The sequence below is a fragment of the Leucoraja erinacea genome, chromosome 2 (genome assembly GCF_028641065.1).
Source record: "Leucoraja erinacea ecotype New England chromosome 2, Leri_hhj_1, whole genome shotgun sequence".
Lineage (NCBI taxonomy): Eukaryota > Metazoa > Chordata > Chondrichthyes > Rajiformes > Rajidae > Leucoraja > Leucoraja erinaceus.
Window position 1 is genome coordinate 98,926,937 of NC_073378.1, and position 26,020 is coordinate 98,952,956.

Genomic DNA, 26,020 nt, shown 5'->3' on the forward strand with positions numbered 1-26,020 from the left:
TATCGTTTGTTGGACGCCGTTTCTACATGTGTCTTCTTATAGTTTTTCTTTAGCCAGTGGTGTCAATAAACTTGGTGTCATGCCACCAATCCTATTTTTTTGGTCAGCTCCCCAAAAATATCTTAATGGCTACTCGCGAGTTTAATTTTATTGATTCATTTTCAAGATATGCTTTTGTATTAGCTTTCTTAGTTTAGAAATTGACTTGCAACTTCTAAAACTAAACTAATCACAGTCATGATAATGCAATGGCAGTCTTAAAATAAAACACCATAGCTGCTAGAAATCTGAATTGAAACAAAAAATGGTTAAAATACTCAGTGGGTCATGCAGCATTTGTGGAGAGAGAACCTAAGTTAATGGTGGGTCTAGGAGTTGAATCTAGCATTGATTTTTGTGTGGAACTAATACCCTGGGGGGTGGGGTGGGGGGGGGGGGTAAAATGGTCATCGTGTTGCACAAACTGTTGTGAAAGAAATTATGCATTATGTACAAGGTTCCATCAGGGTGGCTCATTAAGAAAGGAAAATATGATGCTTTTGGAATTGAAGCAGTCTTCAGGCACGTTTTGAGACCATTTAAAAAGAGTAGGGCTATGTTATGTAAATTTCTATTGCTGTAGACATAGACAGATATAGAATATCAAAAGAAAACTTCCACTCTTACATAAATTCACTCATAAAGTTGTCTTTTTTCTGTTTTGGGGGCAAGAGATGACAAAAACCATCTGTGGAGTGTAGGTAAAGTTAAAAAAAACTGCTTGGACATGTGTTTAAATGCGGAGTAGTCTACCACTAACAACACTTACTTCTGTGGAATATACTGTTACACAGGTTAACAAAAGCTTTTGAAGGGCAGCACCGCACCATTTTCTTTCCGTATAGACTTGCCTGATACTGTTCTATTACCAGATAGCACTTAAATAACAGTTCTGCTGAATATCAGCTCCAAACAAATAAAAATCAGTGCAAACCCCCAAGCTGTAAAAGGTACTGCGTATACCATTAAATTTCATCGTTTTGGTTTTGAATGTAAAGTGCAGATGCTTTGCAGTGTTTACCGGGACAGTGCAAGTTTACGTCTGCCATTGTTTCCTACAACCCCACCCCTAATCCCCAGGCTAAAGGGCGTGACATTGTTTTAGTGATCTGACCACACATTCCAGAGCCTGATCAAGATGGAGTTCAGTATATTTTTCCACACTGCTGTACTGTGACTGTTATAATCAGTTATCTTATTCATTGTTAGATTGGATCATGGAGCTTCTTTTTATAATATATTTGACTGTCAATTACTATCTACTTAAAAAGTGTAGAGAAGCCAAATGGATGGGGACTACAATTAAACCAGATGTACTAAATAGATAGAAAATAAATTGATCCATTCGGCAGAATTATTTTTTACAATTCAATTGTATAGGCTGTCATTTGTAGTTTGTTGATATATTTAGTTCGTTGAATGTTTCTGAAAGCTTTTTTTCAACAAGGGAGGACTGAGAATACCATCCTTATGGTGGCCATTCAGACATGCGAGACCTGGAATTGCCTTCAAACTGAATGCCAAATGACAGGAGATACAAGGAACCGCAGTTGCTGGAATCTCATGCAGAACACAAAGAGCTGGAGTAACTCAGCGGGTCAGGCAATGTCTCTGGAGTGGTTGGATAGGCAACGTTTTGGGCATTTTCGATGTAATGAAGGGTCCAAAGGGTTACTTCAGAACTTTGTGTTCAATACTAAATTTGTACAGGATATCATATTTATTGTTTTAAAATATAAGAGAATGCTAAATTTGACTTTTTTTGCGGTTCTTAAGGTATCAATTTATTTACAAAACAATCCATTTTCTTTCTGAGAGAAATGGATACAAACTGTAGATTCCTCGTTGTGGTTTATTAAATCACGGTCGTGTAGCATAAAACAAAGTCCCTTCCGCCCACTAATTCTGTGCTGGCCATCAAATACCTGTCAATACTAATCCTATTTTTCAGAACTGGAGCATTCTATGCCATCTTTAGTTTAAATATGCCGGCTAAATAGAAGTGAGCTTGACATTAACTCGATAGCGTAAGTTGCGACTCTTTTCTGGCCTTTAGCCTATTTAGGCCAAAGGTTTAAAGAAACATTATGTTTGTGCTTGTTTCGGACTCCTATTTAAGGAGAACTGTGCGCAGGCAGGTGTTTTGTTGCTGCTGGGTTATGTTGTGTCATGAGTATAATCAGGGGACTGGATGCCCCTATTTCGTGACAGAAACCAAGGCTTTCAGAGTGACATAATATTTTTACTCCTACTTTTATGTGTGAATCTGGCAGTTGCAAAAACCTTGGCTCCCTTATTATGGAGAGTAATTGATGGGGGGATGAAATGCGTGCCTGTATTCACCACAAAGTCCACATTATTCTAGGATTTTGCGCGTCAAGAGTGTGTATCGTATGCACCGATTTAAATCAGAACAATGAAATTGTTACTTGCTGCAGTTTTATAGGCACATTAAATGGAACAATAATAATAAATGCACAATAAATTATCATTTATTCTAAGTAAATTAGACACGATAGTGCCAAAACCTAAGTACATAGAGCAATAACAATAGTAAAAGCCTCTTGGTCAGTCATATCAGGGATAATCAAAATTCAATTTAAACCTAAAATTAATTTTTAAATTTAATTTTAAAAATAATTGTATAAATGTTGCTTTTGTCGTGGAAATCGCAAATGCGGAAAGATCTTTAGATCTATACTGACTGCTGGCAGTGATGGTTGTAGGAGATCACAAATCCACCAAAATGAGCAGGGCCATGCACTTTGAAGGCTCCACTGGTAATCACTAAGCATTTATGGTCTTATCATGTTGTGGTCAATCTTGAGAACTATGCAAAAATTGATATTTTACAAAAGTTTACTTTTAATAATTGGCAATACAACAATTTAGAACAAAGGCCCACACAGGCAGTAAAATGTAAGAATAAAAAAATCTGTGTCACACAACAAGCCATGGTCTCTGTGATTAAACAGGGGCTTCCAGTCTCCCATTTATACTCATTGCACAACAAATCCCACCCGCAACAAAACTTCCGGTTGGACACCGTACTCCCTAAACAGTAGTTACATTGATCATTTTACATCTTCATAAGGCTAGTGGACAAGTCAGCCAGACAAGACCAGTTTTCTGAGTTGGGGATACTCATTTATTTGAAGGGTCAAAGAAGTCTGTGCAGGTCACACACAGTTTTGTGATATGACCCAACAACTAACCAGATTCTCCACTTGCAGAGTAACTGTAGAAACTGTAGAGTCATAGTCATAGTCATACTAGAAACAGGACCTTCTGCCCACCAGGCCATGCCAACCATTGCACTTACCTATATGCATATCATGTTGTGGTTTGCAGGATTTACTGTTTTTATGTCGGATTTCCAATATCTGCATTTTGTTTTTATTTTTCATTTATATAAAGTAAATTGTCTCGTTGATCAAAATGTTATTCTCATTTATAGTCTTCATGTATTTTTATTTTCTGGTACTTTCTTTTCATACCTCTAGACCAAAGCTATAAATTCTTTCCTCAGATATGGATCCAAGTATTGCTATCATTCTGTGATAAACTAATTGGTAAAGGGCTGCTCGTGAGTGCGTACATATAGGCAATTCAACTGCAGAATTCATCAGTTCAAATTCTATCCGAGTACATTGCCCACAAGAGTCTTTGGATAATGTTTAAGAGCAGAATTCTGAACAACTTTTAATTCTTCATTCATGGCATTGAGCTAATTATGGATCCCAGCCATTTTACCAATTGATTTCAAGTAAGCCTGCAAAAACAATAAATTGATCTTGAAGTTTCTCTGATCTGAATGGTGGTGAACTCGCAAAATTGATTATTTACATTTGTAAAGGAGTGCTTAGTTATTTTCATACGAAAACCGGATCTAAGTAGTACTTTAAATCTATTAAAATATTTCAATTTAACTCATCCCTGCCCACACAAACCACCTCCTCCCCGGGCACCTTCCCCTGCAACTGCAGAAGATGCAACACCTGCCGCTATACCTCTTCAATCAACTCTGTCCAGGGACCCCAACAATCCTTTCAGGTTAGGCAGAGGTTCACTTGCAACTCCTCCAACCTCATTGACGGTATCTGTTGTCAAGATGTGGACTGTTATGCATCAGCAAGACCAAATCGTTTTGCGGAACACCTTCGCTTAGCCCGCGTGAACCAACCTGATCTCCCGGTTGCTGGACACTTTAATCCTCGTTCCCATTCCTCCACAGACCTTTCTGTCCTCCGCTCCTTCATTGTCAGAGTCAGGCTAAACGCTAATTGGAGGAACAGCATCTCATATTTTGCTTGGGCAGCTTACAGCCCAGTGGTATGAATATTGATTTCTCTTGCTTCTAGCCCCGGCATTCCCTCTCTCTATCCTTCCCCCACCCAAGTTGCAGTAGCTTCTCATTTTCACCTTACATAGCTTACAATAGCCCATTTCCTTTATCATCGTTACTTTTTTGCATATCTTTAATGCATTGTTCTTTAACTCTCCACATCACCGTCTACATCTCTTGTTTCCCTTATCCCTGACCAGTTTTAAGAAGGGTCTCGACCTAAACATCACCTATTCCTTCTCTCCAGAGATGCTGCCTGTCCCGCTGAGTTACTCCAACATTTTGTGTCTATCTTTAGTACTTTAAATTAACTCCATTAATTAAAAAAATAATTTTAAATGCACCCAAATTGAATTTTGTGAATGTGTACATGTGTATACCCATGAGTGTGTTCATGTGCATGCATGTGTTCATGAATGAGCATCTTTTTCAAATTATGAATTATTGTTTTCAAAATTAGTTTGGCATGATTTTAGTTTTCATGCATACCCAATATACTATTTAAAAATCAGCTGAGTGAAGCACAACATTTCTGATATAAGATTGATGTTTAAACGGCAGGATTTGAATTTAAAAGGGGTTTTATTTCCCACATCAACGTTTCTTGATATTGGACCAAATAACAAAAGGTGTGGAGTTAAAGTGGGAGTGAATTATTGGGGAAATCCACTTATTAACCATATAATAACAATTACAGCACGGAAACAGGCCTTCTCGACCCTTCTAGTCCGTGCCGAACACGTATATTCTCCCGAACACGTATTGGTATTGGTTTACATTGTAACATACAGAAATACCAAGAGTAGGTATGTATTGTCATGCATACTGAGAATTTTGTTTTACATGTTATCCAGGCAAGTGTGCCATGTATGAGTACTTCAGCTTGTACAAAAAGTGCAGAATCTAGTGTTACAGCCATAGAGAAAGTGCCAGAAAAAATGTCAAGGGCTGCAATGAGATAGATTGGAAGATTGGGAATTTCTTTCCTAGCATGTGCTGTATATGTTCAAAAGTCTGATAACAGTGGGGAGAAAGGGTTGAATGTGGTGGTTTGTTGCATCTTTTGTGAGTGGTCCTTTGTTACGTCGCCTGTCGCCTGCTCTCCTGCGGCTGCTTGAGATGGAAGTGGAGCTGATGGAGAGTAGGCTGGTCTGTATTCTATATGGGCTATAGTCACAACTCTCTGTAATTTCTCACAGTCTTGGGTAGACCGGTTGCCATTCCAGGCTGTGATACGTCCCGATTTCTTTGGGGCATCGGTTAAAAAAAAAAACTAATTTAAGCCATGCTGAATTTCTTTAACCATCTGAGAAAGTAGAGGCGTTCTTAGCTGTAGCGCCAGTGTGGTTGGACCAGGACAAATTGCTGATGGTATTTACACCTAGAAACTTGAAGCTCTTGACCATCTCCCTCTGCAGAACCAGTGTACTTTACTCCATTTCCTGAAGCTGATGATCAGTTCCTTTGTTTTGCTGACTGAGCAAAAGAGTCTAGCCACTAAGCTAATATTCATATTTCAATACAATCTCAATGTTAAAATTCAAAGCCCTTATGTGAATTACAATTTTGGGAATCATTCACTGCTATTATTTCAACTTCATGAACTTTGTACACTTGCCCAAATATTTTAAAATTGCAACTGCCATTCATCAACTTTTTTCTTAATGGAAGTCCAGCAAAGAAACAACATTTTTTTAGTTTACTTTATAGAGACGGCATGGATACAGACCCTTCAGCTTACTGAAACCACTCTGACCATAGATCTCCGTACACTAACACTATCCTACATACTAGGGTCAATTTACAATTTTTACCAAAACCAATTTACCTACACACTTGTATGTCTTTGGAATGTGCGAGGGAAGCGGGGCACCCGGAGGAAACGTAGGCGGTCACAGGGCGAATGTACAAATTCCGTCCATTGGCTTCCTTAGTCAGGATCGAACCTGGGTCTCTGATGCTGTAAGGTAGCAACTCTACCGCTGCGCCACATGCAAAATTATTCACTGACAATCCCAATTGGACAACTTTTTTCGTGGAAGTCTTTCCTGTTGTAGGTTGCTGTATTTCAGAAATGGAATTGTGAAATCGTATCTTGCCAACTCTTCACCTCAGTGGAGTAAAGATCATTGAATATGCAGAGAATAGGCTCCATCCAATGTAATGGTGCAGAGTGAAGATTCTATTATCTTCAAGATTAATATGTTATCAATTGCATTTATTTACTAATTGGTTTTAGTTTATTTGTAGATTTATAGTTATAGGGTTGCTAATTTTTTAGTTTAGCTTAGAGATACAGCGCGGAAACAGACCATTCAACCCACCGAGTCCGCGCCGACCAGCGATCCCCGCACATTAACACTATCCTACATACACTAGGGACAATTTACACATACACCAAGCCAATTAACCTACACAGCTGTACGTCTTTGGAATATGTGAGGAAACCGAACCTTTCGGAGAAAACCCATGCAGGTCATGTGGAGAACGTACAAACTCTGTATGGACAGCACCCCTCGCTATGAGTGCTGTAAGACAGCAACTCTACTGCTGTGCCACCGTGCTGCCCTAATTTTTTTGCAACCATTTTTTTCATCATGTTGGAATGTGTTGCCTTTAATTGCAAAGCCAAAATTGTTTTAAGGTTGTTTTATTTAAATCAAATATTCTTAAATTGTTTCACATTCAATATTTTCACAGATTTCCTTTTTTCCCCCCAACAGCTCAGGTCCCTGACAATGATGAACAGTTTGTGCCAGATTTCCAGTCTGAAAATTGTAAGTAGAATATGACTGATTTTTTTAAATGATTATTTTTAATTTGAACAGTAACCTGCTTTGTGGTCAGGTGCTGGTGTGGGGGTGGTGGGGATGCAGAGGGGGAGGGGGTGCAGTGGAGTCTTCTTTCCCGGTCTGTGTGACATCAGCAAAGCTAGCACTTAGAATCCATGTTATGAATGAGGCTGTTGTGGCTGCAGGCAGCTTTAGGAAATACCAACTGGATCAAGGTGTTAGACACAGAGGGATCTGTCATTCATATGTTCTCTGGACTGAAGACAGATGGGAAACCAATTGCATGCAGCTTCGGCTGCCTGAGCCAACTCTTGTTACAGTAACATGAATTCATTGCATGCTCTGTTGAAAACGTTGGGCATTCACTGCGATACACAGGCATCACTGTTGATTAATACACATAAAATCCACATATTATCACTTTCAGTGTGCGCTTTCAAACCGGCACCCCAGCGGTCATCAGATTTCACCATTTTCCTGCAATGATTGATGGTTTCCTTCGATGAGCTGACACCATCGTTCAGAAGTCATGATGGAGAATGTGCAAAATGTGCCTGGAATTGAAGGGGCTGAGGGGAAGGTCTCCCAAACACACAGGGTCATTTGAAAGTTACTACTCTAGCATACATGGGATATTTTACTGGCGTGTATTCATTGCACATTGCCTCGCACAATGTGCGTGCACATCAGGTACCTGGAGGTGAGAGTGGAACCATAACAAGCATGAAAGTGCAAGCCCATACCCTTTGAGGCCTATTGCCATGGGATCAATGTTAACAGCTATTTGTGTGAATATATGTTACTTTGATTAGGTGTGTAGAATTCTGATTTGCTGTTATGAATCAGTTGTGTGTCATTTAAAACCTATTGCATTCATGCAATGGTATTGACAAGAAAGATTGTTTAAAAATAGATGTTTCTATTGGCGCACTTAAACCAAAGTAAGGGAAGAGTACGCAAATTGTGAGTTGTCGTCTTTGCTCATCAACAGCATTGCTGCATTATTTAATCATGTTTTCTCCTTTGTCAAATTCAACTTCAATGGATTACTGAGTTGTGGCCCAATATTAATGGCCTTCTGTTAACAAACAAAACCCGGCATCGTTGCCTTGGTAGCCAATAGGCTGCATCTGAGATGGTTTATTGGCTTTTAGCATTGACAACATAGTGAACCAAATCAGAGTTGCTGTGGGAGTTGGCTGAGTTTCTATGTCCTGGGAGGACTGAGTGACATTAGACACATAGAGGCATAACCATGCTGATCGTTTTCCCCATCTACATTGATTTCATTTTGTTTGCAGTGGGACCGTATCCTTCTATACCTTTCCTATTTGCATCTGTCAAAATGGTTTATGAATGTAGTAATTGAATCTCATTCCAACACCTCCTCTGGCAGCGAGATCCAGATATTAACCACCCTGTAAAAAAATATATATTCTTAGTGTCCCATTTCCCCTTTAACCTCCTCTTTTTCCCTCAAACCCATGTCCTCTTGTTCTTGGGAACATCATGGGAAAAAGATTTTGACTATCTATGCCTCATAATTTTATGCCTATCTATGCCTCATAATACTTCTATCAGATCATCCCTCAGCCTCTTTCACTGCAGGGAAAACAAACCCAGCCTATCCAATCCCTCCCCATAACTAAAATCCTTCAATCAATGAAACATTTGTGGTGATCTCCTCTGCACGCTCTCCAGTGCATTGGCATCCTTTCTATTGGAGAATTATACATAATGCTCCAAATGCAGCCTAAGCAGTGTTTTGTAATGTTTGGGGGTAGCACAGTAGCACGGCAGTAGAGTTGCTACTGTATAGCACCAGAGACCCGGGTTCGATCCTGACCGAGTGCTGTCTATATGATGTTTGTATGTTCTCCACGCGACTGCATGTGTTTTCTCCATGTGTTCCGGTTTCTTTCCACATTCCAAAGACTTGCGGATTTGGTAGGTTAATTGGCTTCTGTAAATTGTCCCTAGCGTTTAGGAAAGAACTAGTGTACGGGTGGTCGCTGGTCGTCACGATGGGCCAAAGGGTAATTTTCCATGCTGTATCTATAAACTAAACTAAACTAAACTAAACAAATATAACTCCCCAACTCTGATTTTTTATGCCTCGACCTATGAAGTCAAACATGCCATATGCCATCATCACCATTCACTTTCAGGGCAACAATAGAGTTTGAATCTTAGGTCTCTGTATTTGTCAATATTCCTTAGAGATAGAATATAGAGTAAACGGTAGAGCACCAAGGAATTTTAATAGCCATAATAAGTCTATTGTTGCCCTGAAAGTTGACAGTAAATAGTAGAACACTATTTGGCATTAAATTCCATCTGACACATGTATGTTCCTGTATGCTCACTATGCACAACACCACCAATTTCCTGTCATCCGTAAACTTACTAATCATATCTATATTCTCACTTAGGTCGTTAATAATATCAAAAACAACAAAGATATCAGCACCGCTATTCACAGACTTACAATAGAAAATAAACCCTACCATCACACCCTCTGCCTCCTGCCATCAAGTTAATTTTGTATCCAGTCAGCCACCCACATTGGATCCCATGTGCCTTACTTTCTGGACCAGCAATCCTTGCAGTACCTTGTCAACTAGTTTATTAAGATCAATACTGACAACGTCTACAGCCCTGCATTCATCATTCTCCTCTGTACCTCCTCAAACATCTCAATCGAATTAGACAGGATTTCCGCTGAAAAAAGCTATACTGATCAACCCCTGTCCCTGCCTTTACAATGAACATAAATCTCCTCCTTTAGAGTTTTCTCCAATAATTTCCCAAGCACTGACGTATGTACCATTTGTCTGTAGTTACCTGCCTTATCCCTCCATGGTTTACTGACAATGTCTGTTGAACTTGTGAGACATTCAAATTAAGTCCTGTGTTGATCTTCATTAACCAATGAGGAGCAGCTTATTAATGCAGCATTTTTATATAAATGCACCATGAAGGTTTTTTTTCCTTGTTGTTGATGAAGCTCTCACCAGCACAATCATCAAGTTACCTCAGTGAGGTATGTAAGATGAAAAGACAAAAGACATGAGATGAGAATAGGAGATGTTCGAATCGTGAAGCCAGAGGAAGGAATATAGGTGGAATGGAGAATTGGATACGTCCTGGTTTGGCCCTCAGAAGAGAGGGTAAAAAAAAGTGTGGGGGAAGGAGGTTGTGGGCGGTGGAGAATTAAATGTTCATCCCGTTAGTCTGTAATAGACAATAGGCACAGGAGTAGGCCATTCGGCCCTTCGCGCCAGCACCGCCATTCATTATGATCATGGCTGATCATCCACAATCAGTACCCCGTTCCTACCTTCTCCCCATAGCCATTGACTACGCTATCTTTAAGAGCTCTATCTAGCTCTCTCTTGAGAGCATACAGAGAACCAGCCTCCACCGCCCTCTGACGCAGAGAATGCCACAAACTTACAACTCTGTTTTTCCTCATCTCTGACCTAAATGGCTTACCCCTTATTCTTAAACTGTGGCCCCTGCTTCTGGACTTCCCCAATATCGGGAACATGTTTCCTGCCTCTAGCGTGTCCAAACCCATAATAATCTTATATGTTTAAATAAGAATCCCTCTCATCCTTCTATATTCCATAGTATACAAGCCCAGCCACTCCATTCTATCAATATGTGACAGTCCCGCCATCCAGGGAATTAACCTGGTGAACCTACGCTGGACTCCCTCAATAGCAAGAATGTCCTTCCTCAAATTGGGAGCCCCAAACTGCACACAATACTCCAGGTGTTGTCTCACTAGGGCCCTGAACAACTGCAGAAGGACCTATTTGCTCCTATACTCAACTCCTCTTGTTATGAAGGCCAACATGCCATTTGCTTTCTTCACTGCTTGCTGTACCTGCATGCTTACTTTCAGTGACTGATGAACAAGGACCCCCAGATCCCGTTGTACTTCCCCTTTTCCCAACTTGACTCCATTTAGATAAAAATCTGCCTTCCTGTTTTTACCACCAAAGTGGATACCTCACATTTATCCACTTTAAACTACATCTGCCATGCATCTGCCCACTCACCCAACCTGTCCAAGTCACCCACGTGGTAGAATTTGTCCTACCCCTTCTCTCTTCCAGCTTTCTTCTCCTAACCCCGCCACCACAATCAGTCTGAAGAAGGGTCCCGATCCAAAACGTCATCTATCCATGTTCTCCAGAGATGCTACCTGACCCGCTGAGACATTCCAGTACTTTGTGTATTTTGTTGTTAACCAGCATCTGCAGTACCTTGTTTCTCCAAACTACGTCTGGTGGTGCTGATTGAGTGCCTGACACGTCCTCATAGACAGTTGTTATCTATATTCTATTAAAAGTCTGTGAGATCAAGGAACTACGCCAAAACGGTGCCCAATAGTGCGGACATTTTTGCAGAATCTTTCTCGGCCTTTTCCCATGGTCGTTAGTATCAAGTTTCTTCACATTTGATGTTATATTTCACGTTTTTAATATTTAACGTTTTAAAAAAAGCCAACTTTGAAAATAATAACTGCCTGTGAGTGGGAGACTTTTCTAGCATCTTCCGGTGATGATACCACAATGGCATCTCACAGTCGTCCAATCACAATGGGTTCTCATTTTCACACGCTGCAGTGAACATTCCAAAAACCGAAAATGACATCACAATGTGATCTCTGCTGCCAAAGCAGAAGTTATGAGATTTGACGGAGTGGGGGATGGGAGGAGAAGAAATGTTATTTAAACATTTTCTTTAGTGGGAGAGTACGAAAGGGGAGAGGTGAGCAAGGGGGATTCATTGCGTTGGAGGAACGGGTTGCGTTGGGGAATGGGTGAGTGGTGGAATATTGTGTTGGGGAAATGGGGCACAACGGGTCAGGGAGGTAGGGAGGGTGGAGGGGTTATGGTGGGTGAGAGTGAGTGACTGGGAGTAGGGAGTGACTGAGGGTAGGGGAAAGGAGAGGGAGGGAGAGGTTAAGGAGGGAGTGGAGGAGGTGAGGGGAGAGAAGAGGGAGGGTGAAGAGGGGGAGGGAGTGTTGGGGATGAGGGGAAATGAGTTGCGCCTGCGCAGTTGGGGGCTATGGGTGAATGGTGGAATATTGCGTTGGGCGAACTGGTTACGTTGGGGGAATGGGTTATGGGGGAGATTGGCTCTGGGGGGCGCCTTTCTCCGGGGCGAACGCCAATGCTGCGTTCGGAGACCAGCCCTCCCATGTGATGCCACACTACCACACCCCTCCCCCCGTGTTGGGGGACGGGACTCGACGGGTCCCACTTGGTCTAGTTATTAATAAAAACTTTACTGGACTACACCTAGCTTCAATGTGGCTGTATTGATGCGAATTCCTTCTACTTACTGCATGGTTGTGTCTCATGGTGTTGTTGCTAATCTTAAATGAAAATTTCCCCTAAATGTGTATGCAGAAGATTTGCACACGTATTGCGCTTTGATACCATCTTTGCAATTTCCTTTCAAGCAAAGGGCACCCAGGCAGCTCTGGTCCATATGCTCTATACCTTAATATTGTCTAATCCGTTCATCCACCCTGTATTGTAAATTGGGCAATTTAGCTCTGGCAGGAAACGCAAAATCCACCACTGGTAGTACAAGGCATTTTAAGATGTAAAGCTTGTCCTCTCGAACTTGTAACGTTTTATTTGCAAGACTGATTCCAGTGTCTATGTGCACACTGGTTTGCGTTGCTGTATACCAATCTTTTGTTTAAATCAAGCTGACCTTTTGCACCGAATTGTGATCAAGAGAGTTGTAAGTTGAAGTAGGGATGGCTAGTTCATGAATGAACTGCAAATTTCGACATGAACTGCCATGTCTACTGATATCTTTGTAATTGTTCATAAAAATGCAGGACTAACCTGATCTTGTCACCGTTTTGTGTTAAAGAGCGTCTGCTTTTCTCACAAAAGCCTTTCCTTCAGTATTGAGATGTGGATTTGTTATGCAGTAACAGATGTCGAGAAACTAGTTTGGCAAACTGCTCTGACAGTAAACCTGTTAACAGTTCAGTACTGTTGTAGCTTTTTAAAGAATGCTGTGGTTGTTTAAGGAAGGGATCCAGTTTACTCGTACCATTTGTTAAGTCTCTGAGCTTCTTAGTTTCCAATTCTGTCTGTTACTTGTACTTGTGTGACCTTAGGCAGTGAATGACAGAGGTCTATTCCTCTGTTTAAATATGGGGAGGCATCAAGCCAATATCTGACTGAGATTTTGCTACACACCTCACATAACAGTTCCCTTAAAACTGATCAAGAAAGGTAATTTCAACGGATGGTTATCTTGATTTCTGAGACTATTTGCAGTATCCTATTTCAACTTGGACGAGTTCAGTTAAATCACTCAGGTCTGTCAATTTGTTTCACAAAAGTACATGAGGCGTGAGATTACATCCATTGGGAAAGACATCAGATCACATATAACTCGTGAATATTTCCTGGAAGCATAAGAGACTGCAGATGCTAGAATCCTGAGCAAAACACAAACTGTTGGGGAAACCCAGTAGGGAAATGGACAGACAACGTTTTGGATGGGGACCCTTCAGACTAAAGGAAGATCCCGATCCGAAGCATCGCCTATCCATTTCCCTCCACAGATGCTGCCTGACCTACTGAGTTTCCCCAGCAATTTAAAAATGTTTACTGGATTCTGACTTACAAATAAGGAATTGTGCTTAAATGAATTTGCAGATTTTTTTTGTGTGTCAAGAATGTTGTCAATGTTGCATTTATTATAGATACAATATGGAAAATGATTCATAAAATGTAGATAAGCGGCCTGATAGCATCTTATTCTTGGTATTAACCATTTTCATTTATTCCCTTTAAATATTGCTCGGCACTTTCACTTGTCATTTGATATCAAAACATGACTGTGAAAACATGAGGCAATAGTGGAGTGGGCCAACCCCATTGTTTCTCCAGATGGTCACCAGTCTGCTCGAAGGGGCTGTGGTTCCCGTGGTGTGACTGGTAGCTCTTATTGAAATATCTTAATTCTCTTTTGTTTACTTAGCGTTGTACACAGTACGTAGAGAGTACAGCACAGGAGCAGGCCCTTCAGCCCAAAATATCTGCTGAACATGATCCTTGGAGAGGCTGTTCTGCATCTCCAGTGAAGAACGTATTGTCAAAGAGACAACTTTGTTTAAAAGATAACATGGTTATATTACATTTTTAGCACCTTTATGTTGGCAAACAGTACAGCATAGAAACAGGCCCTTTGACACTCTTCATTAGCTATTAGGAAATCAATAGCTTTATGTAAGAAGGTAGTTATAGGGTGGTGAAAGGTATGAGTGGTGACGCAATTTGATATTGAGAGCAAAATGCGTTATACAGGTGATAGTTATGATCTTGATGTTTCTGTATTTAGGAGTGACAGAAAAAAGCCAAATCTTTAAAAGGGTATCAAGCACACTGGGGGGACTCAGGGTCACACGGCATCTGTGGAGTAATGGATGATGTTTATGATCGAGATGCTTCATCAGGATCTGTCCGAATGCAGCGTCACGACCCAAAACTTTGCTATCCCGCTGCCTCCACAGATGCTGTCAGAGGTCTTAGGGATGGGTGTCAGGGGTTATTGGGAGAAGGCAGGAGGATGGGGTTTGGAGGGAGAGATAGATCAGCCATGATTGAATGGCGGAGGAGACTTGATGGGCCGAATGGCCTAATTCTACTTCAAACACGTATGTCCTTATGCTGTTTAACCTGCTGAGTTCTTCCAGTGGTTTGTTTTATTTTCTCTCCTGATTACAGCATCCGCAGCCTCTCAATTTCAAAAGGAAACAGCAAGGCAGTTGAGATGGCGTCATTTCCTGGGGTATAGGGAATAAGCGGGGGAGCGGATCTGCTGGGTTTGCTTTAATAGATGCTGTGGACTTGATGGGCTGAATGGTTTCCTTCTTTGTTAGAACAGTTCTTTGTTTCTACGAAGATTCATTACATGGAGTTGCCTTATCATTTCCCAGAACACCAAAGTAACAAAATGGTCTTAACTTCTGCTTTACACAGTTTTTTTTAAGAAAAGGAATTTATCTGTATCTGCACAGTCATCTATCTATATACTTTTAAAATTCTGTGTGTGTGTGTGTGTGTGTGTGTGGGTGTATGTCAGGTGTATGTCCTGTGATTCGTTGGTCTGCCAAAACCACATGCTAAAACTCCGAGATTTTTACCATGTGAAACGTATTTCCTCGAATACCAGATGCAAAAACGTGGAGATTTTTACAATTTCGGTAGGGATTTAACTTATGAGTTCAGAAATCCACTCCTCTCTAGATTTCGTCAATTATTTCCCCAGATTTTGAATAAATTTGTTCACAAAACATCAAAACATTTTTAAATCAAACTGCTACATGAGCCAAAGTGCCACCTCACAGATGTCCACTCACAATGGATCTCATTTACATATATGACATCACAATGGGACAGGTGAGGGAGATTGGAACCTTCACGTGTTGCCACTAAAATCAAACTGCTGCATGAGTCACAGTGCCCTCCCTTTCACAATGCCTTTGAACTTGGCCCAACTGGCCCCGCCCAGCCATGACCTCCCAGCCTGCCTGGTGGCCCCGCCTGCTGACCTCACAATGCCTTTGCACTTGGCCCAACTGGCCCCGCCCAGCCCCGCCTCCCCAGCCTGCTGCTGGTCCCGCCCCCCCAGCTGCCAGGTTGTAGATTCCATTTAATTTTTATTGAATTTAATTTAATTATTTGTCACTTAACATCACTAATGCTTAACATTAAATTTCAAAGACAGTTAAAAAAAAAAATTAGCTGTACTCATTGATAGCTTAGATCGGACCCGCTGTGTGTGTGCGTGTGTCAAGGGGGAGGGGGGAGAGGGGAGGAGGGGAGAGGGGAGGGGAGGCGTTCTCTCTCTCTCCCTCTCTCTCTCTCTCGCCCCCCCTCTCTCTCTCTCCCCCTCTCTCTCTCTCTCCCCCCCTCTCCCCCCCCCCCCTCCCTCTCTATCTCCCCCCCTCTCTCTCCCCCTCCCTCCCCCCCCCCCTCTCCCCCCCCCCCCCCCCCCCCCCCCCTCTCCCCCCCTACCCCCCCCCCCCCCTCCGTCTCTAGATGCGCCTGCAAGTTGGGGGCTATGCGTCAGTGGACAGGGCGGCTATGGGGTAAAAGGAGCAAATTAATAATATTAATATAATATCAAAGGGGGTAGTTAGCGGGTGTCCGGGGGTGGGGGGGGTAGTTAGTGTGTGTGATGACGCATGCCCCCCCCCCCCCCACAACCAACACTTTGGGGGAACAGACACAACGGGTCTGCACTTGGTCTAGTATATTTATAAAACAGAACTTGGGGGGCAGATATGAATTCCAAGTTTTCATATAAGAAAATTGCACATTGTTGAAGGATGACTTCTAGCCTTACATACATATTCTGTTGCAGATATAAGGCCATTATACTCAGATCCATAGAACCCCCATTACAGCATTCTCTTCAGCCTTATTTGCCCTTGTTGTTTTCCCACAGATCTGCAATTTATTCTGTCTCAAATGCCCAATATATTCCCTTTAATTTTTTTAAATATTGATCAACACTAAGGGTTAATTTAATTTGATCATTCCATCACCAGCCCCCCCCCCCCCCCCCCCCCCCCCCCCCCCCCCCAGTACATTTGTGGAATGTGGGAGGAACTCCGAGCACCCAGAGAAAAGCACACAGCCACGAGAGACCATGTAAACTCCACACAGAGCGTTGAAGATCAGGATTGAACCCAGGTGTCTGGTGCTTTGAGCCTATACGTGTCCATTACTTTGAAGATTTAGTAGCACTGTGCATGTCACGAAAAAAGGAAGAAGAAAGTCATAAAATAGGAAAATTTTCCTGAGTGGTAAAGCTTTTAACTTCATTTCAGTTGGCTGGTCCGTGATCATTTGTTTCTAAAAGTAGCAAAGATGTAGAAAAACAATCCCATTCCAAGCATTAATGGTGGGGGAATGGGGGGGGGGGGGGGCATATAATTTAATAACACATGGCTTACTGCATGGCAAAATTAAGCCTATTTGATAAAGTAACAGTAATATGCGCAGTCTTTCTGATTAACTTTGTCAGGGTGAGTTCCCCCGTCTCCCGTGTGACTGTTGCTGCCGTGTTCATGCCGAGTTTTGATTTGGAACTAATGAAGAATTAAAATATCAGAAATGTCTTTAGAATCTAAACAGACAACTTGGAATGGTGCCCAGTTTCCTTTTGGACTCTCAATGTTGACACAGCAGTTTCAGTTGTTAAGACCTGTCTTTGGCTATGCCATGAACCGGTTACATGAAACTGAACCACCCCAGGAACCTCAACTGAAGCCAGTCCATTAAGCTCTGATAAATCCCCAATATAATAGAGATGGAGACAGTTGCTGGAGCTTCACACAGTCGCTAATCATCCCGTTTACAACCTGCCTTCTCTGCATGCCTTGTAAATATAATTGATTAACCCTCCTACATAATCCTACTAAAGGGCTCACGACCTTTCAAACTAGGAATGATGTTTATGTTTTGTGAATATTTATGAAAAAACATTTTCATTGAATATTGTAAACAAAGATTCAATGGACAGAAACTACAGAGCAGAGCATTTAAAAAAAATCCTTAATCTTAGGAAAACATTATTTCTAAACTTCTTGTGTTGCTGGCATAAATAAAGAGACAAAATTAAATTGATGATAAATTTAAATACAAATAAATGCCCAAATTTCTGTTTTAGTTAACAACGTAAATAAACCACAGCCTCAACTGCACATTTATCTTTTTGTTTTAAAGGATTTGACGAATAAAGTATGCTCATTTATACTATTTTATACTCAGATTTCTTACCCCATCCTTGTGCTGAGCATGTTTTTATTATTTTCAGGCTTAAAACTGACTGGTGTTTGTAGATCAGCTCTTTTAAAATAAATGACAATAACACAAGGAGTTATTTTGTGCCAATAGCAAAAAGGTTTTCTTTCTATAGAAACAAGGAACTGCAGATGTTGGTTAATACACAAAAGGACACAAATTGCTGGAGTAACTCAGCAGGTCAGGCAGCAACTCTGGAGAACATGGATAGGTGACATTTCAGATCGATATCTGAAGAAGACCTGACCTTGAGTTACTCCACATTTAAGGTTTTCTTCCTAATCGGTGAACATTGACTATGTAGATTAATGCCAATTTCATTTAAACTCCTAGCTGCCCCTTTTTTTGCTTCTTTTGAATTAAACTTCTGCTTTTACTTAGACAATTTTTCAAAGTTCAAGTGGGTGGCAGTTTCTTTATGGATCGTTGACGTTGGCATAGAAGCTGACTTAGAGCGCATGCTGCATGCGATCGATTATTTTGTTGATTGTCTTTCTGTATTACAGTTTATTTTTGATGGTCTCATCATCCTGGATTCCTTCCATTCATTTGTCCTTTTTAAAAGTACCAATCACAAGCAGCTTTCACCCGAATGTAGGTAAAGTTGCTCTGCTGTGTTGTAGCCAACACGGTTAATATTGCACCGGAGAATGAAGCAGCTAATCAATACATCCACCCTTCCTCCAACGAAAAGCAAATAATCGTGGATTGAATCTTTGTGTATTTCCCTTTGAAACACTTACATTTCGGTACCTTGCCCTTTGTGGATTTTTATTTTGATGTTACTTAAAGCTACATGCAAGATTGAGGTTGAATACTAATATTCTGGGAAACCGCTTAATGAGCAATTATGTCCTATAAAAATCTTCTTTCCCCATTGCATAACCTTGTCTCGAACAAGGTTCAATTCCACTTAAATAATTGATAAGAGACTTTCTTTGCTGAATGAAAAAGGCCTCTGAACAATGACACCAGATCTAGTAGCGCTTTAAAAAAAAAGCCTATTTTTTGTTAACTCATTCTACCATGTTGAAAACCTGGAACATACTTAAAAGGCTCTTACAAAACAAAAATTACATCACAGTATTCAGTCTACAGTATTACTAATCTCTTAGCAGAGATGGATCCTGCTGTTGTAGCAGCTGGCTTACTGCCGAGTTGCTTCTCGTGATTAAAGCCACGTGTAACTTGTACACTTTGGTTATATTACCACAAACAAATTTACAAGTGAAACAGTCAGATCTCAAAGCAAAAAAAATCTCACTTTACCCTTTGATGATCAAATTCTAAAAGCAGTTTGAATATTCAGTGATAGCATAACACGCTGAACTGATTCACTACTTTTCAATAAACACAAAAGAAAATTAGGGTGGCTAATGTGAGCTCCTACCGTGTGTGCCACATATTCCAATATCTGTAACCTTACGTTTGTTGAGTTCTTGAGAAATTAAAACATACTAAAGTGGGTTGTAAAATATGAATACCGAAAACTGTTTTTTGCAGCATAGCCACAATTTCTGTGCTCAAGCATGGCATAAAACACTGTCCACACTGCAGCAAGAGCTTTTTGCAGTTCTTTGATTAACTAAAGCTTTATCTAATTTGTAAACATTTAAACTTTGCAACATTGCCAGATGGAATAATGCTGGTCAAGTCAAGCAGTTTAAAAGAATACAATTATAAAGTTTGAAATGTCAGCCAATAAAATTTGTGTTCCTTCTCCCCAATTTCCTTCCCCTCCCAACCCTCCTGAAACCACTGGCCCCACATTGGAGCACCAACATTTCATGTGAAATACGTGAGCTGCATTGTTACCTATTGACAGGCTACGTGGCCATGATAGTAATCACGATGTCCAATATTTACAAACGTGAACATCTAGCACAGGTAATTGGACATAGTTGGGCACAAAAGTGCAGAAATAACTCAGCGGGTCAGGCAGCATTTCATCCTCTCTCTGACAAAGATCCTGCCTGATCCGCTGTGTCACTCCAGCATTTTGTGTGTTCTTTTGCAAACCAGCATCTGCAGTTCCTCGTTTTTCCATTGGACAACGTTGGGAATGGCAATCCCAGCAGACATTACCATCTTTAACCAAAGATGGTTTAGGTTAATTACAATATTATTTTGCTGCACTGTCGGCCAATGACGAACGGCTCGAATTAGTGAGCTGACTCCATAAATCACCAGATCATTTTAGATTTCAAACTTTGACAATAGTAAGATTTTTGATTATATAATTTTCATGTCAGCAGAGTTATCTTGTGCACATGCTCACTAATAACTGAAAAGACCAATTGCACATGCTAAAATTCCGAAGTAAATCAGAAAATATCAGAGAATCATCTGTGATGTGAAGAACAGAATAAATAATTAGGTTGACGACCTTTCATCAAATCCATCCTCAGGCAATTGATGAATAGTTATTGACTTGAAATAATATGTACAATTTTCTCTCTACAAATGCTGCCTGACAATTCTCAGCACTTTCTGTTTTTATCATTTATGTTTATCAGTTTGAACATTGAGGAGACTTTGTTCTTCGGATATCTTTTTGTATATTTTATTTTTTATTGAACGAGACTACTCACCAACTATAAATACCCATCAGAAGTCTGCTCATGAGTTTTTGTTTCCAGTTAGACCTGCTTGATTGCAAAACTAACGTTCAGTAGTGCATGAACAATGAACTTCATGCAACCTGGCAGCAGTGATGGGGAAGCTGGCTCTTCACCCTCCAAAAGAGTCTGAGGTCTTGATTTTAAAGCCACACATCCAGATTGAATCTAACATCCTGTAACCTAGAGATTCTGGATGACAAAAGATGAGCTTCATATTCCATTACCTATGTCACTCAAGATGACTTTCTTAACTTATGAGGCACTGATTTTTCTTTTCCCTATTCATCTGCTTCTTAAACCATCTTGCATCCTTGATGGTGGAAAGTCATGGGGGCTAATCCAATTAGTGTGTTCACAAGATAACAGGATGAAACAATTTGTTGAACTATGGGAGGGAGTATTGGAGTGGGACGAGCTGGATTATATTCACAATGAGCTGCTAGTGACTTAATGAGCTGAATGGTCTCCAATGCTGTAACAATGGAGGAGATACCATTAAAGAAGATCAAGGTGGAATAAACATTTCAGAAGTGGTAGGTCAGGGCCCCATCCAATATTTCTTGATAATGTTTAATTATTCTGCAGATATATCTTGTCAAAGGCTCTGACAAGAATGTTATCCAAGCACAGTGATAAATAATGTATAAGATGCTAAGCAATTGGTCTTTATCTTGAAGTATAATTTCAACCTTTGTATACGGTTATTCACATTTAGTTGTCCAAATGTTTTGTGAACTGTATTTATAGTATGGGAAAAGACACCTCGGCCCACCAACACTGAGTCAACCATGTGCCTGTAAAGCTGCAGTATGTTGGAATTTCATTGTTTCAGTTCATATATCCATATCACACATAAGCAATCTTGAACTCTTGAATAATCTCTTTACACAAATCGAATTATATTCGTGATTCCACGACTCACCTCTGCAATCAAAAGTAAAGTGCTGGAGTAACTCTGTGGTTCAGGCAGCGTCTGTTGAGAACATCCATGTTTTCAAGAGATGCTGCCTGACCCGCTGAATTACTCCAGCACATTTTAGGCAATTTACAGTAGTGCTATTATCAACCAACCTGGTCTTTATTAGGATGTGGGAGGAAAATAGAAGAGCAGAGACCATTACAGTCACTGGGACAATGTGTAAACTCTACAGACAGGAACAGAGGTCAGGAGTGAGCCCAGAGAGCTAAAGCTGTAAATCAGCAGTTAAACTTGCAGTGCCTCTGCATTGATTTTGTAATTTGCATTATTTAACATCGTTCATAATTTGTTATGCATATTTTAAGGAACCTTAGAAGAATTTAGAATTGCAAAACTTCTCAGTACAGGTGCACAACCTTTTATTCGAAATTCCAAATAACGAAAAGCTCCGAATAGCGTCCTTGAAGAAAGGTCCTTGAAGACGTTCACCGAGGGCGGCCCGCAGAGGTGACAGCGGAACCTCCGGTCGGTCCTCGAAGAAAGGGGAACTAAATCCCCATTCATAAAAGTGAAGGTGAGGGTATATTGCGCGGGAGGGTTAATAATTGACAGTCTGCTGCTGCCTGCCTGCTGAGTTAAAAAGTTCCCACAGTAGACTCACGATACACAGTGGGCAGGTAGCAGCAGATTGTCGCTCCCTTCAGTTTCACCCCACCTACACACCTCTGCTTCCCGGCCATGTGTGTGACCCCTTCCCTCCCCTCTCCAGCTCCCCGCCCAAAGTTTAAAGGAGAAGCGTGGGGGCTTTGCACTGTCTTCACGTCGGCGATGCCAGCAGGTCAGTGCCAGTCACCGGAGACATCTGGACCAACGGGACACCGACCCCCAGGTCCACTGCAAGCACGGAGATCCCAGAGACCCACAGCCAGCAGCAGCCCAGCTCCGTTCCAACTCCAGAGGAACAAGCTCCCCGTAGGGACAGAAGCTGATGGTGTACAAGGTACGTCTTGTTCTTGGGGTTGCGGATGAGGGGGCGCAGCTCGGGCTGTGACGTCTCCGGCCACCCCCCTGTACAGGAGCTGAGACTGGGAACTGTACCGCCCTTGCAGGTGAGCAGGAGAGTGGGGTTGTTTGCAGTTGCAGAGGGAGGGGGATAGGGCGGTACAGTTCACAGTCTCAGCTCCTGTCCAGGGGGGTGGCCGGAGACGTCAGGACCAACGGAACACCGACTGCAAGCACGGAGATCCCAGAGACTCACAGCCAGCAGCAACTCTAGCTCAGCCCGTTCAAACTCCAGAGGAACCCGGGTTGCAGATGAGGGGGCGCAGCTCGGGCTGTGGGCAAACTGCCACTTGTCGCTGTAGCGGCCCATCGGGGAGCGGGTTCCTGTTGGTCCTGACGTCTCTGGCCACCCCCCTGGACAGGAGCTGAGACTGGGAACTGTACCGCCCTTGCCCCCTCCCTCTGCAACAGCAAACAACCCCACTCTCCTGCTCACCTGCAAGGCCGGAAACGTCAGGACCACCAGAAGCCGCTCCCCGATGGGCCGCAACAGCGACAAGTGGCAGTTCGCCCACAGCCCGAGGTGCACCCCCTCATCGGGACACCGACCTCCAGGCCCACTGCAAGCACGGAGATCTCAGATCAGCAACTCTAGCCCCGCCCTGCTCCAACTCCAGAGGAACACGCTCCCCATAGGGGCAGAAGCTGATGGTGTGCAAGGTACGTCTTGTTCTTGGGGTGGCGCAGCTCAGGCTGTGGGCGAACTGCCACGTCGCCGTAGCAGCCCATCGGGGAGCGGATACCTCTGGAGTTGGAGGGGGAGGGGGGTATTGTGCTGTTTGATCGCCCCCTACTATTCCAGGGACAGGGAGACCCAGCGGCTTTTGAGAATGGTGGGTAATCACTTCCAAAGTTCTGCCCACACAGTCAGTACACCTCTCCTACACTTATCTCCCGCACTAAGATCATCTCGCAGAGAATGATCCCAGCCTAACCCTCCCTATTCTCTCATATTCCGCAAGAAAAATCTAGATTGAAGACTCAAACTCACGATTGAGTAACTGCCGGGATCGAGGCGCAAACTCGCGACCTTGCGGATATGAGCCGAGCACTCTACCACTGAGCCAACCGTTAAAATCTATGCTAAAAATCTTCCATTCCGAAAGCCGAAAAATTCTGAATTACGAAAAGTGTCTGGTCCCAAGGCTTTTGGATAAAAGGTTGTGCACTTGTAGTGGATAAAAACAATGGTCCTTGATTTATTTTATAGTGTTCAGGTGTTTGCAAAATGAATGGATCAATCCTTCCTCAATGGTCTGCTGACAATGGTGATCTTATCCATTGATAAGATTCCTAGAGTGACCTCAGAGGGACGCTGAAATGCAGCAGTACTAGTCACTTTGCAAATGTTGATGAATTGTCAATCTTCTTCATTCAATTTAGATATTCCGTTAATCCCTTTGTTACTCAAGTGAAACACACAAATACTGGAGTAGCTAAGTGGGTCAGGTAGTATCTCTAAAGAGAATGGACAAGGAATGTTTTGGATCGGCACACTATTCCAGATGGGTCTTGTCCTGACTGAGTAACTCCGGCACTTTATGTTTCACTCAAGATTTCAGCATCTGCTGTTCCTTGTGTCTCCGACCTTGGTTGGAACTGAGGATGTGCATGTGAATTGAACAGGAAACCAAGCTGGAATGCTGACCCTCTTCAAACTTGGTAAATTTGATCAGGTTGGATCTGTGCTTGTCAAAAAAAATGGCACTTATCTGATGGAATTTCTTTAGCCAGAGCATGGTGAATTTGTGGAATTCATTGCCACAGACGGCTGAGGAGGCTGTCATGGGGTATTTTTAAAGCGGAGATTGATAGGTTCTTGATTAGTAAGGGCATCAAAGGTTACAGGGAGAAGGCAGGAGAATGGGATTGAGAGGTAAAAACGGATCAGCCATGATCAAATGGTGGAGCAGACTTGATGGGGTGAATTGCCTAATTCTGGTCCTATGTCTTATGGTCTAGTGGGAATTGAAAGTGCTGTCAAAGAAGGATTTAGTGAGTTGTCATACTGACAGCTCATGCAGTCTGGAGCCACTGAAGTGAAGAGATTGAATGGTTGCACCAGAGAACGCTGACTTACTCCAGCTACTCTCCATTTTTTTTTGTTGCAGATCAAATGGTGGAGTGGGTTAAGCAGACTTCATTGCTTTGCATGATAGCAATTTTTGTTTAGTGTTTTTGGAGCTGCACTCATCAATTGCACTCCTAACACATGGATGAATATGTTTGAGAAAGTCACTTTTCTCAAACATGATTTGTTCCACTGCAGGATATCAAGGCTCTGGCCTGTGCTTTTGGCTACAGTGTTTGGTCAAGTGTCAAACACTAGAGAGCGTAAGGTGAGAGGGACAAAGTTTAAAGGAGAAGCGCGGGGCAAGTTTTTTTTACGCAGAGCATGGGGGGTCCTGGAATGTGCTGCTGGGGTGGTGGTGGAGGCACATGCGATAATGGCATTGAAGATAATTTTAGATAGGCACATGGATATGAAGGGAATGGAGGGGTATGGATCACGCGGAGGCAAATTAGATTAGATTATTTTGGCATCAAGTTTGGCAGGAACATTGGGGGGCAAAGAGTCTGTTCCTGTGCTGTCCTGTTTGATGTTTTAAATGGTCTACTCAAGTTTTTGGTTAATGGGTAACATCCAGAATGTTGACCGTTAATGCTGTTAAATGTCAAGGATAGATGATTGGAGCCTCTCTTGTTAGAGATGCGTATTGCATGTGTTGGACAATTAGTATTTGCAAATATTTGACTTGATCTAAATGTTGCCCAGAACTTGCCATAGAGGACAATTTTATCTTCACGTTGGAATGTGGAGTTTAACATTGGGAATTCTCCATCCTCATTTCTGATCACATGATGGAGGAAAGGTTGCTTTGAAACCTGATAGCTTGACCCAGGGCACTGACCAGCAGACCGCCTGCAGCAATGTCTTGGTACTGATAAAACGTGCTTACAACAACCACAACTATGAGAATATTAAGTATGAGTGTAAGAATTAAGAGGGGGGAAAAAACCATCTGGCTTTTTCACATCTGCCCACAATGCATCAAGTCTGAATGCATAATGCATCAAGAAGAAGGGTGCTGACCCAAAATGTCACCCATCACTCTTCTCCAGAGATACTGCCTGACTCGCTGACCTACTCCAGCACTTTGTGTCCATCTTCAGTATTAATCAGCATCTGCAGTTCCTTTCTACACATTCATCAAGGTATGGCTGATCGTCTATGTCAACTTCCTCTTGCATTATCCCCATATCCCTTGATTCCCTCCAAATCCAGATTTGCTGAATATTCCTTCATAATTACATTTTCTTGATTTTCACCAAAAGTATGCAATTTGCATATGGGAAAATCCACTACATTGCCATTTATT

General features: G+C 42.0%; 1 protein-coding gene across 2 annotated transcripts in view; it reads left to right on the forward strand.

The window, feature by feature from the left end:
- etv1 (ETS variant transcription factor 1) overlaps window positions 1-26,020 on the forward strand; it is a 104,470-nt gene that overhangs the window by 5,076 nt on the left and 73,374 nt on the right. For both annotated transcript variants that reach the window (XM_055661912.1, XM_055661922.1), the window contains one exon: window positions 7,108-7,161. In XM_055661912.1, the coding sequence (XP_055517887.1) occupies window positions 7,108-7,161 (54 nt within the window). The remainder of the gene's footprint in view (window positions 1-7,107; window positions 7,162-26,020) is intronic.